The sequence below is a fragment of the Callithrix jacchus genome, chromosome 16 (genome assembly GCF_049354715.1).
Source record: "Callithrix jacchus isolate 240 chromosome 16, calJac240_pri, whole genome shotgun sequence".
Classification (NCBI taxonomy): domain Eukaryota; kingdom Metazoa; phylum Chordata; class Mammalia; order Primates; family Cebidae; genus Callithrix; species Callithrix jacchus.
In genome coordinates this window covers 44,912,382-44,926,413 of record NC_133517.1, presented here as the reverse complement: position 1 = coordinate 44,926,413, position 14,032 = coordinate 44,912,382, and the positions used below count along the sequence as shown (strand labels likewise).

The following is a 14,032-nucleotide window of genomic DNA, read 5'->3' as shown; positions in this document are numbered from 1 at the left end:
ATAGGTTTTTAAACTTTTACACCTCTCCAAATTACCACCGACCAATAAAAATCTATCTGGTAATTACCTTTAACATAAAATTGTTCTCATAATTATAGTCGACCATTACCACTAAACTATTAACAATTACCCTGGATCTGTATGCAATAAAACCTCTATGTGGGCCAGGTGCAGTGGTTCATGCCCGTAATCTCAGCACTTTGGAAGGCTAAGGCAGGCAAACCATGAGGTCAGAAGTTCAAGACCAGTCTGACCAATATGGTAAAACCCCACCTCTACTAAAAATACAAAAACTGGCCATGTATGGTGGCGAGTGCCTGTAGTCCCAGTTACCTGGGAGGCTGAGGTAGGAGAATTGCTTGAATCCAGGAGGTGGAGGTTGCAGTGAGCCAAGATTGTGCCACACTGCATTCCAGCCTGGGTGACAGAGCAAGACTCTGTCTCAAAAAACCAAACCAAAAAAAAACAAAAACAAAAACCCCAAACCTCTATGTGCTTTTGTGCTTTCAAATATATTACATTTTCATCATTCCTATTAGGTAGAAGGGTGGTTGTTATTATATTACAATATCCTACTTTTTGAATGGAAAACAGGTGATATTGAGGTGAGGGAGATTAAGGTAGTTTGTCAATATTTAAAAAATAATAATAAATTACCTGAGTCAGAGGCCAGTTAATGCAGACACAGTTGTGAAGTAAGTAAGAAGAAAACTTACAGCCTGATGTCAAAGACACATTTTTAGGGAGAGCCTAAAATATCTACAAATCTTTGTTTGCTCAGAAGATTTTTGACACAGTTAACAGTGAACTCATTTAAAAAATGCTCTATAGAGTATTAGAATCACTTCCCTCCAATATCCAAACGATTAAGCTATCATAAGTAAAATATTATATACCTAGATTCTTCTTCCAGGACATCCTGATCAACCTCAAGCACAGAGGACTCCACCTTTAGGATCTGTTTACCTTCTGTTTCTGACATGTCCAGTGATTCTTTAGGTTCTAAAGACATTGTTCTAAAAATATGTTATGGCAACAAGTTATTTTATATGAACAAAACAGGCATATGTTTAATGTTGTGAATACATGTAGCTATAGAGTCTTTAGCTGTTAAGCCTTCACATGCAGTCACATAGCTAATAAACAGCTCACTCTGGGAGTATACAGAGAAATTAGTAGTTATGATTAATTTAAACTGACTTTAGCATCAATTCAAGATATGCTGATGAGATGGCAAACCAGAGCTTTCATATGTGAGAAGTTGGCATAAATGCCTAGAAAGTAAGATATCCCCTAAATAAAATAATGGTATTCCATTTAATAATGATTTATGTATTTAATAATGATTTAACAATGATTATAATGAATAATGTCCTATCTTGTTGAATAGTTAGTGGCTAATTTTCCTGATGTTTTCCCATCCTTCAATGTTCAGCTTTCTAAATAAAGCATGATTTTCCCAATGAAGAATGCCAAAAGCCTACAACTTTCAGAATCAGGAAATTCCTAAATCATATTAAAATGTAAATGGTATTTATCCCAGAGTACTGAGTTGAATTAGACTAGAAATGCAAGTATCACAACACACCTGAATCTTTTCTCTAAAGTGTCTATATGAAGTTGCTTCTCATTAAGCAGTTTCTTTAGTGATTCCATCTCCTTTTGTTTTTCAAGTAGTTCTTTTTGTAAGCGGTAGTTAGTCTCTTCTAAAGTTTCACAAAATGCCTTAAAAGAACCAACAAACACATGCAGAAAAAGAATACAATTAATTACATATGTGATATCTTTCTCAAGAGCATTATTGAAGAATCAAAGAACATAGATAATCAATAGTATGAAACTCCCAATGATTTGTTCTCTACCCTCATCTTTTTAGGTCACCTGCTATCTTAGCTTTCTTAGTCCCCATCCACCAGGGGGACATAACTAGAAGTTCTTTTTCTTAAGACATAGAGTAGTAAGCTAGTGTGCCTGAAGTGAGAATGCAATATCCCTCTAGTGTAGAACTGGGATAAAAATGATTAGTAACTACTGCTTTAGTTTTTATTCTCCTTAATCTATGTTTGCCTAGCATACATGATTACACTTAAAAAAATCAACTGTGGTTATTGATTCCATTTGTATTAGCTCAGTAGACATACTACTGTAACAGCATTTTGGTAGTCTTGATCACTTTGGTTGCAGTACCAGGATGGAACAAGAAATGAGGAGCCAGGAACATTTTGGGAAGTAAGTGACAAAAAATGATACATTCAGGAATAAAGCAAAGACCCTAAAGAGCAAAAGCATTAATAAAAGTCACTCAACAACACAGGAATACATCAAGAAAGATTGTTTGTCTCAATATGGTTTCTAGGTAGACGAGGTGAAGTCTCACCTGAAGGATCTAATCTAAAAAGCCTCATATGTATTTTGGGAAAAATAATGTATCCCAAGGAAGACAAATAAAATAAATACATACATAAATACAAGATACTGAAATTGCAAATACCAAAATCAAATAGAAGATCTCTAAAACACCAGGAAGACATTATCAGTTTACTATAAAATTGTAAGACAGTAGGAGACTGATGGTAGATGTCATAAAACAGTCTACATCAAAGGCAGCAGAAAACACTTTAAAGTGCTGAGAAAAGTAACTATCAAGGTATAATTCTACACACAGTTAAATCATACTTCAAGAATGAGAACAAAATTAAAAGACATCTGGACATCAAAGAACTAAGCATTACCAAAACACATTCACTGAAAGAACTACTAAATTACATACTTTAATAAGTAGTTAACTGAACCCCAAAGGAAAGAGTAAGATGACAGTAGGAATGGTGAGGAATGAAAGTGGCAAACACTCAGGTAAATCAAAAGAAACATTGATTGTGTGAAATAATAATGATGGCCAGTTTTGAGGAGGGCTGTAAACAATTTGTTTCTTTCGCTTCTAAAATATGAGAACATATGAGCATTAAATAAAAGACAATGACTACAGAACTTAAAAAACCAAGGGCAGAGAAAAAAAAGAGAAAAAACTCATTAAATAACATGAAAGGAAAGAAAAGAGGAAAAAAGTAGCATTTTATAAAGCAGAATAAAAAGCACAAAATGACAAATAAATACAAATACATTAGTAACTACTATACATAGAATAAACTCAACACAACAGATTTTTCAGATTGTATTAAAAGATAAATATGATGTTTAAAAGAGACATATTTGGGCTGGGCGCAGTGGCTCACACCTGTAATCCCAGCACTTTGGGAAGCCGAGGCAGGTGGATCATGAGGTCAAGGGATCGAGACTGTCCTGGTCAACATGGTGAAACCCCGTCTCTACTAAAAATACAAAAAATTAGCTGGGCATGGTGGCGCGTGCCTTTAATCCCAGCTACTCAGGAGGCTGAGGCAGGAGAATTGCCTGAATCCAGGAGGCAGAAGTTGTGGTGAGCCGAGATCAAGCCATTGCACTCCAGCCTGGGTAACAAGAGCAAAACTCTATCTTAATTAAAAAAAAGAAAAAAAAAAAAAAAGAGACATTCTTAAAATACAAGGGAAGAAACATACTTATCAGGCAACAGACAAATGTTTGCCTTTTCTCCCTTACCAAAAGTTGTAGTTTTATTAATATCTGACAGAATGCAGTTCAAGGTGATAAAAAACATTATTAGGCACAAAGAGCTCTGTCTAATAATAAAAGTAATAATTCACCAGGAATATTTTATATGCATAATTACAAGAAGAAATTGAACAAATCCACACCATAAGGGGTAAATTCGACATAACTCTAAACAATTAAAGGAATAAACAAAAACATGAATTAAGATTTAAAAGATTTTAACAATACAATTAGCAAGTTTGATATGATGAACATATATTGAAGTCTGAGTCTAAAAATTAGGAAATATTCTTTTCAAGCACACATGGAAAATTTAGAAAATTTATCACATATATTCAGATTACAAAGACAGAAGAACACTGTTGACAATAACCAAGAATTATCAGAGAGAACATATCTCTGAAAAAAAAATGCAAATAGAATAAAAAACAGTCAGTAGTATAGGGAAAAAGTGCTTGAAAATTAAAGAGAATTCTAAATTTATGGAGCAAACGAGATATTATAAGGAACAATATAAGCTATAATGACAATGAAAACACTATTAAGCCCGGTGTGGTGGCTCACATGGTAATCCCAGCACTTTGGGAGGATCATCTGAGGTCAGGAATTCCAGATCAGCCTGACCAACATGGTGAAATCCCATCTTTACTAAAAATACAAAAATTAGCTGGGTGTGATGATGCATGCCTGTACTACTCAGGATGCTGAGGCAGCAGAATTGCTTGAACCCAGGAGGTGCGGGTTGCAGTGAGCTGAGATTGTGCCATTGCACTCCAGACAGGGTGATAGAGAGATTCTGTCTCAAAAAAAAAAAAAAAAAAAAGTACTATTAGGACTTGTGAGATGCAATTTGACTGTAATATAAAAGAATGGTATAATACTAGAAACAACTGAGAAAGCATCCAACTCAAGAAGTCAAAGAACATACTAAAATCAAGTATAAAAAAGAAATTAAGAGACAGGAAAATAATTTAATCAAAATAATCAAAAAGGAAATAAGTGGTTCTTTGAGAAGTCTATTAAACCAAATCCAAGGAAAAAAGTCCATTGGAAACAAGTGGATACGTAACTAAAGATATGTTAAGAGATTTTAAAAAGTCATGTGATACTACTAACAGTCTTGTAAGAATGTACAAAATGGTAATTTCTAGAAAAATACACATTCTCAAAACTGAAAACCCCCAAACAAATAATCTGAATAACTACAGATATTAAAGTAACAGAATCAGTTGTTAAAAATCTACCTGTAAGACAAACAAACTAAAGAAAGTATCAGATCCAGATTGTTTCACAGGTGAATTCTAACAAACATTTAGGGAACAAATAATACGCACTTATTTCAAATGGTTCTGGATTACAGAAAAAGAGGGACTATTCCTCATTTTATAAAACTGGTATAATTTTGATGCTAGACCCAACAAAAGGCAGTAACAGAAACAAATACTATAAATGCCAAAATTCTGAATAAAATCATTACAATTCAAATCCAGTAATTAAAAAGAGATGAATTTATGAGTTCCTCTCATAATGTTTTATCATTTGAAAAATCTACGAATGTAATGTACCATACCAATAGATTAATTAAAAAAACCCATGTGATCATCTATACAGATGCAAGTGAAAGCACACACACACACACACACACTCCTACAACCTCTTAGCAAACTAGAAATAGAACTTCTGTAATCTAAAAACAAAGACAATAAACACATTCATGTAACTCACAACTACCACCAACCTACAGGAAACACCATATCCAACAGCAATATACAGGATCATTTCCATTGAAGTTAGGATGAGAGGAAAAGGATGCCCACCATAATGGCGTCAATTAACCTCCAAAGATCCTATCTAGCAAAATAATACAGAAAAATGAAATGAAAGATATTAAGTATTAGGAAAAAACATATTGTTAATATTGCAGTGAATATGATTACCTACATGGAAATCCAAACAGATCTATAAACTAATGAGAGCATGTGACATACAAAATAGAGATATAAAAATCAATGATAAAACTAGTAACTTAAGAGTGTAATAAAAATACCAATTATTTTGTCAACAAAAATAATGAGAAATCCTATGGCTTTCCCTAGAAGTTTAAGAAAAAAAATGTAAACTTTTACTGACTGACTAAAACAAAAAAACCCCAAAATCTCTATATGCAAAGATCTATTACTAGGAAGATTCAATACTATAAGGACAATACTCTTCAAAATTAATACATAAATGCATTAAAATTCCAAACAAAATGGCAACAGGATTTTTTCATGGAACTCATAAAGTTGTTCTAAAATTCATATGGAAAAGTGAATAGCCACTTGGAAGAATAAGAGCACCCTTGTTCTGCCAGTTAATAAGATTATTTAATTAACAGAATATAGTAGCAGAGGGATAAGAATACTAAAAATGAACTGAGTGACCATAAACAGACCCATTCATACTGAACTATTTAGAATAGAAGAATTCCTAATTAGTGAGATAGGGATGAACTTTTCAGTAAATCAGGTAGTGATCACTGGTCATCCATACAGACAAAGTTAAATGAAAGACCTGAGTGTGAAAAACAAAAGTTTACACTTATTAGAAGGAAATTCAGGAGAAATAATTTTATGTGCTGGTATGTAGGGAAGAACAAGAGCCATAGAAAATGTGACTAAGAATGTGGAGCAGGAAATTTACAGAAGTCCCAAACAGCTACTATGGAAGATGCCAGAGCTGGCTAGTAATCAAGAAAATTAGGCTACAATAAGATACTATTTTATACCCATCAGACTGATAAAAATTAAAATATTGACAATACTTTTATTAGTGATGATACAGAGCAAGAGGAAAATATACTGTTGGTAAAAGTACAAACTGACATAACAAATTTGGGGTGTAATTTAAGCACATGTAGTGAAGTTGAAGACGAGAATAACTAACAATCAAATAATTGTATTCCTAGGAAAGTACCTGATATAAATCCTTGAGCTTCTTCCAAGATTAAAATCCATCCCAGTGAGGGAAGTACCTTAGGAAAGATGTATATAGGAATGGAGACTGTCCTTAGAATAGTCAGTGCAAGGAAATATTGATATAACTACTTAGCCCTGCTAATGAGACCATAAAAATGGTTTGTATTCCTAGAAATTAAAAAAAAAACCTGTATTATGTAATTATAATGTTAAAGGAGAATCTGTGATATATATATGAACATCATTTTACACACACACACACACACACACACACACACACACACACACACACTTTCTTATGTGACAGAGATCAAACAGTTCCATCAGGACTGGAAAATCTGCTAGCAAGTGATTGTTAAGAAAACAATTTCATTACATATTGCAATTCTTATTGCATTTTTTTTTTTTTTTGAGACGGAGTTTCACTCTTATTACCCAGGCTGGAGTGCAATATCTCGGCTCACCGCAACCTCCGCCTCCTGGGTTCAAGCAATTCTCCTACCTCAGCCTCCCGAGTAGCTGGGACTACAGGCTGTGCCACCATGCCCAGCTAAGTTTTTGTATTTTTAGTTTCACCATGTTGACCAGGATGGTCTCGTGATCCACCCGCCTTGGCCTCCCGAAGTGCTGTGATTATAGGCGTGAGCCACCACGCCCGGCCCTCATGGCATTTTTTTATCTGCTTTTCTGGGTTTCTCAAACTTAGGAACAAGAAAATTATGTTCTTAACCTGTAGAATAACTGAAGATTAAAATTGAGGTAGAGAATAGATGGCTTAAGAATTCTCTTTATTTGTACTTATAATTCATATAAAATATTAAAAATTATAATTCATTTCCAATTAAAAGCTCTTCGTTAATGCTAATACAGTAAAACCTCATTTCTTCCAATTATATTATCTCCATACAAGTAATATATTTGAATTTCCCCAAAAAAAGGTAGACTAATTTATATACCTAACCTTAATTCCCTCTTTTAGTAGAAGTATATGAGGGGATATAAATGACTACCTTAAATAGGGAACAGAGAAAAGTAGGTTAAAGATTTGCTGAACTGAGGATTCATTATCCTTTGAATAAGTTTAATTTTATACTTCAAGAAATATGGTTTAAGAAGTCATTTTGGAATTTTTCTTAAAATGGGAGGCTACTTAAGTAAGTCTGCAAACAAAAGTGATATATCTCACATTAGGTCACTGCAGATTTGACTTTGAAGAAGAGCAAGCAGAAAATTTCTTCATTCATTATTCAAATAAACATATATTTTCAAATACACTTGTAGGAAAATGCATTTATTTTAGAGAAAGATTCTAGGAGAAACCTTCCATATTACTCTGTTGACTGTATAAACTTAACATTGCCTTGGTGATTTATTTAAATCAGTGGTTCTACACCAGAAATGATTTTAAATTCAGAAGACACCTGGTAATGTCTGGAGACATTTTTACTTGTCATGCGTGGGTATGCTATTGGTATCTAGTATGTAGAGGCCTAGGATGCTGCTAAATATTTACAATGCACAGGTAAGGTTGTGCCCTAGCCACGGCCACCAAAAAGTTATCCAGCCCTAAATGCCAATAGCGTGGATGAGAAATCATAACTCAAATCAACTTCCACTCTTCCCCTGCCCAGTTATGATACTTGACACATACTAACTAGCATACATGTTGAACAAAGAACAGTAAATAGATACTAAAATTATTATTTTTGTAAAGGGGCTAATTTAAAAATGAACTAAAAGCTATCCTGCAAGAAAAAAAAGAATACTACATTTTAAAGGAATAAAAATCATGGAATCCTTGAGCTGGAAAAGAAGTAACAAACACTTAGCTTCTTTAGTCCAATGATCACTTAAAATAGAACTATAGGGGCCGGGCGTGGTGGCTCACGCCTGTCATCCCAGCACTTTGGGAGGCCGAGGCGGGTGGATCACGGGGTCAACAGATCGAGAACATCCTGCTCAACATGATGAAACCCCGTCTCTACTAAAGATACAAAAAATTAGCTGGGCATGGTGGCGCACGCCTGTAATCCCAGCTACTCGGGAGGCTGAGGCAGGAGAATTGCTTGAACCCAGGAGGCGGAGGATGCGGTGAGCCGAGATCGCGCATTGCACTCCAGCCTGGGTAACAAGAGCGAAACTCCGTCTCAAAAAAAAAAATAGAACTATAACTTTCTAAACAGGTTCTAAATCGAAGTGACAAAATGGTAGTCAAAAGGCTGAATGAAATCCAGAAGAATGGAGCCCAAATATATACTGTGGCCAATTTTTAATATTTAATAGAATTTTAATGCCTTTAGAGAGGACATGCACTCTCTATTTTGCCACTGCACATATAGGTTACCATCATGGCACTTAAATAAAATTCAGTTTATAGCCATATCACTCTGAATGCGCCCAATCTTGTCTGCTCTTGGAAGCTAAATGAATTTCAGCCTTTGAATTTATCATTGTTCTAGATCATTCTAATGATAAAATCTTTTTGAAACAGGAGTTTTTTATTCTGAAATATCTATGTCCAAGTTAGAGAAAATATTTCTTAATAAAGCTGAATTTTTAAACGATCGCTATCAGTAGTATATAATAGTAATATAGTTGTACATTTAATTGTACATATGGTTCATTTAAGAGAACTATGTTTATGTGAAAAAATCAAGATAATCTCGAATAATTTGGTATCATATGGAGATAGTTCACTTTAGTTTGTGTATAGAGGGATGGCAAGGCCCATAAGTAGGACCTATTTCCTACCTGGTCATTGTTGAAAGAGGGTAGAGAAAGCCATGAAAACCGCAGCTTTTCTGCTACTGTTGGGGCTCACTGATTGGGAGTGTTGTCAGTTAAAGCAGCAATCTTGGCGGCAAGCAATGATCTAGCCAGGATTGATTTTTATTTTATTTTATGTATGTATGTATTTATTTATTTATTTGAGACGGAGTTTCGCGTATGTATGTATGTATGTATGTATTTATTTGAGACGAAGTTTCGCTCTTGTTACCCAGGCTGGAGTGCAATGGCGCGATCTCAGCTCACCGCAACCTCCGCCTCCTGGGTTCAAGCAATTCTCCTGCCTCAGCCTCCCGAGTAGCTGGGATTATAGGCGTGCGCCACCATGTTCAGCTAATTTTTTGTATTTTTAGTAGAGACGGGTTTCATCATGTTGACCAGGATGTTCTCGATCTCTTGACCTCGTGATCCACCCACCTCTGCCTCCCAAAGTGCTGGGATTACAGGCATGAGCCATTATGCCCGGTTCTAGCCAGGATTTAATAGGGAGTTCTGGGAAGTGATATATCTATGAGGCATCTACAAGCTCTCCACATATCCTGGGATCCAAGCCACACAGGACAACAGAGCCCATATGCATGTATTGAATAGGAGACAGGAGAGGATTCCGCGGAAACTAAAATCTATGGCATACTTGAAAATGACCTTATCTTTAAATACACTCCTTAGACTACATCCAGATATATTACCAGAGAGCAAATATCTTCCTAGTTTGAGGTATTAAAGCAAAATTTATGACCAACTGTTGGTTGAACATTAAGCTATGCAGAAACACAAGAAAGTCAGTCCAATAAAGAAAAAAAAAAAACACTGAGAAAACAGACCAGTGACCAGACATTGCTAAGGAGACAAACTTTACAGATTTAGTCCAGGCAAGTTACTACACAGACAGACAAAATAATAACAATCACTATAGGAGGCAGAAATTAGAATCAAGAATTGCTATAGTATATCACCTAAAACATCTAGTATTCAACAAAATTTATAAAACACACACACACACACACACACACACACACACACACACACAAAACAAGGTCAATCTAAGCATACTCAGGAAAAAAGGCTGTCAATTGAAGCTATCTCTAAATGGCCCCAAATGTTAGGCATATCAGGCAATGATTTTTAATGCAACCATTACATACATGAAATAAACAGAAAACACTGAATTAATCATAAGGATAATACTCAACAAATAGAAAAATCTCAGTAAAGAGAAATAACAGTTAAAAATAGGCAAACGGGAATTTTAGAGTTGAAAAGCAGAATAACTGAAAAATTAACAGGAGGGGCTCAACAGCAGATTTAACATGACTGAAAAATAAATCAATGAATCTGAAGATCAATAGAAATTTTCCAATCCGGAGATCAGAGAAAAAAGCAGTTGAAGAAAAATGAACAGCACTTCAGAGACATTTTATATAACATGGGGGTATACAAATATATAAGTAATCAGAGTCCTAGAAGCAGAAGGGAGAGAAAAGGGGAGTGAAAAAACATTTGAAGAAATAATGGCTAAAAAATTCCTAAGTTTGATAAAAAACATTAATCTGCCACGTCCAAGAAGCTCAATGAAGCCAAAGCATAAGAAACAGAAAGAGATCCACATCCAAATATATCATAATAAAACTGCTATAAGTCAAGCAAACAGAATATCTTGAAAGCAGCAAGGGCAAAATGGCTCATCATGCACATGAAAACAATATAATTAAAGGTTGATTTTTCATCAGAAATAATAGGGGCCAGAAGGCAGTAGAATGACACATTCAAAGTGCTGAAACATTCATTTTCAATGAAACTGAAAAATGTCATTTTTGAAAACTAGCTTTCAAAAATGATCATTTCCAGATAAACAAAGACTGTGGGAATTTGTGGCTAGCAGACTTGCCTTACAAGAAAAACTAAAGGAAGATTATGAGACTGAAAGGAAGTGATACCAGATAATCACACCAACTACAGGAAGAAATGAAGAAGGTCAGAAATAGTAAGTATGTAGATAAATAAAAGTATCTATGAAATATGTTTTCCCATTTATTAAGTTCTTTAAAGCACAAAAGATTGTGCAAAGAAATAATTATTGCACTGTATTGTTAGGTTTATAAGATATATGTAAAACAGGTAACAACAGCAACACAAAGAGAGGGAGGAAATGGAGATATATTGGAGCCAAGTTTATATTTCACTGAAATAAAATACTTTGAGCAGTCACTAAAAAGTAGCTAAGAAAAAGTAACAAATTCTACAGAAGAATCAAAATGGCATAGTAAAAAATATTTTACACAAGATAAAAGGAGGAACAGGGTGGAGACAGATGAGACAAACAGAAAACAAATTGCAAAATGGCAGATGTAAAAGATGTCAGAAGGAATAAAAGATCAAGACCTAATTACATGCTATGTAGAAGGGATGGATCTTGGGTTGAAAGACACAAACATATTGAAAGTAAAAGGATGAGAAAAGAGATGCTATGCAAACAGTAACCATAAGAGCTGCAGTAAACAAGACAGTAACATACTGGCACAAGGACAGAAAAAGAGATTAATAGACTAGAATTCAGAGTCCAGAAACAAACCGTTTTTTTCACGGTCATTTGATTTCTCACAAAAGTGTTAAGACAATTAAATAAAAGGAACTAAAAAAAATTAAGATAGGTATAGGAACTTAAGACCTTACCTAACACCTCATAAAAAATTAATTCAAAATAGACCATAAACCTACCTGTAAGAGCTAAAGTGTGAAATTAGAAAAAACAGTCTGAGAAAATCTTTGTAATGTTGGGTTAGGCAAAGAGTTTGTATAATACAATAGTAAAAGCATAAGCCATTAAAAGTGATAAAAATGAACTTCATTAAAATTAAAAACTTTTGCACTTCAAAGAATACCATTAAGAGGATGAAAAAATACCTACAGACTGGAAGAAAATATCTACAAATTGTATCTCTGATAAAGAATTTGTATCTAAAATAAAGATTTTACAACTCAGTAAGATAAACAGTCAAAGTTACAAAAAAATGGGCAAGACATGAACAGACATTTCATAGAAGGAAACATGACTGGCTAAAAAGCATGTGACATGATGATCAATATAAAAAAATCATTAGAAACATGAATATTAAAGCTATAATGAAATTTCACTACATATCCAAGAGAACGGCTACAATCTGAAAGAGAGATAGTATGTGAGGACATAGAGAAACTAGAACTATTGTACAGTACAAGTGAGAATGTAATACAGCAACTTACAAAAACTTTATTGGTTTCTTTAAAAAGTTAAACTTGTTACATAATCAAATACTTCCACTCCTAGGGAAGTAGAATTTCTCAGTTCATGAGAAATAAAATCATACGTCCACATAAAACATTATATGAAACTGTCCATAGCATTGCTTATAATATCACAAAACTAGAAACAATCCAAGTATCCCTCAACTGACGACTGGATAAACAAAATGTGGTATACGCATACAATGAAAAACCATTCAGTAATGAAATAATTGTAGACAATAATTGTAGATGGAATACCCTCAAAAGCATATTAAGTGAAATAAATCAGGTGTAAAAGATTATAATACTGTGTGTATTAGGCAGGCTGTATATATAAAAGCTTATGTATATTGTTCACATGCAAACATACATTGTATGATTTTATTTATATGAAATATCCAGAAAGGGCAAATGTGTAGAGAATGAAAGCAGATCAGTGGTTGCCTTGGGCTGGCAGTGCAGACTGACTACAAAATGGCTTATAAGGAATTCTTTGAGGTGATAAAAATATTCTAAAATTGGGTTATGGTAATGGTGGTGGTACTGCTCTATAAATTCACTAAACATTATTAAATTATACATTTTCAGTGGAATAGCAAACAACAAATGGATGAATATTATGGATGGAAATTTTACTCCAACAAATCTGTTTTAAAAAGGCTATGGCATTCAATCTATACAAAGAACTGTCTCAGCTTGAATGAAAAACATTACAAACCTACCAATTAAATCTGTTTCATTTAAGGACCATTAAACATTTGGGGAAAAAGCTTACATAAAATCCTAGCTAATCTACTATTACCAAATCTGTTTTGTGAATCTAGGCTATTGCTTCAACAAATAGGATGCTTTAACACGTCAGTTAATGTAATCTGAGAAGTATCAGGCACCAGCTAAACTAGTAACAAGACAATTACTCCTACCCCTGAAGTTTTAAATTTGATTTTAGCTGTAAGTTCCTTATTTTGACACTCAAATGGAAGAAAACTCAGTATACACATAGTATTATTAAATATAAAAAAGTCCCCAAATCATTTTATTTTTTTGAAATAGTAAAAATAAATAATGTAGGATTTAATTTTAGAGCTTTATTGACTATACAACATGAATTTTTACTTTTTCATTGAACTAAGTCCATGTATTTCAATGAAAGAAACCTTTTACTCAAACATTAAAAGCTTTCTGTGCAAACTACCATGCCTGAAATTATAATATTTTGCTATTTGCTATTCCATTCAAGAAACAATGTAGTTTTTGTACTGTATTATTTGTTCCTCTTTTCATGTGCTATATAATACAGCACTTACCCTGCTTTCTTCTAGGCTATCAAATGGACCCGGTGGATCATCCAAACAAAGAAATTCTCTCACTGCAAGGCTTTTCAAAGGAAAAAAAAATTATCTGAAGTACAAATA

General features: G+C 33.9%; 1 protein-coding gene and 1 long non-coding RNA gene across 3 annotated transcripts in view; one reads left to right on the top strand and one right to left on the bottom strand.

The window, feature by feature from the left end:
* Positions 1–14,032, bottom strand: part of SNX16 (sorting nexin 16) — a 41,195-nt gene that overhangs the window by 2,232 nt on the left and 24,931 nt on the right. For both annotated transcript variants that reach the window (XM_002759035.7, XM_035276610.3), the window contains exons 5-7: positions 13,925–13,994; positions 1,589–1,725; positions 897–1,016 (exon numbers count right to left, since the gene is read on the bottom strand). In XM_002759035.7, coding sequence (XP_002759081.3) covers positions 897–1,016; positions 1,589–1,725; positions 13,925–13,994 — 327 coding nt within the window. The remainder of the gene's footprint in view (positions 1–896; positions 1,017–1,588; positions 1,726–13,924; positions 13,995–14,032) is intronic.
* LOC128929848 (uncharacterized) overlaps positions 1–14,032 on the top strand; it is a 43,681-nt gene that overhangs the window by 20,882 nt on the left and 8,767 nt on the right. The gene's annotated exons all lie outside the window — the stretch shown is intronic.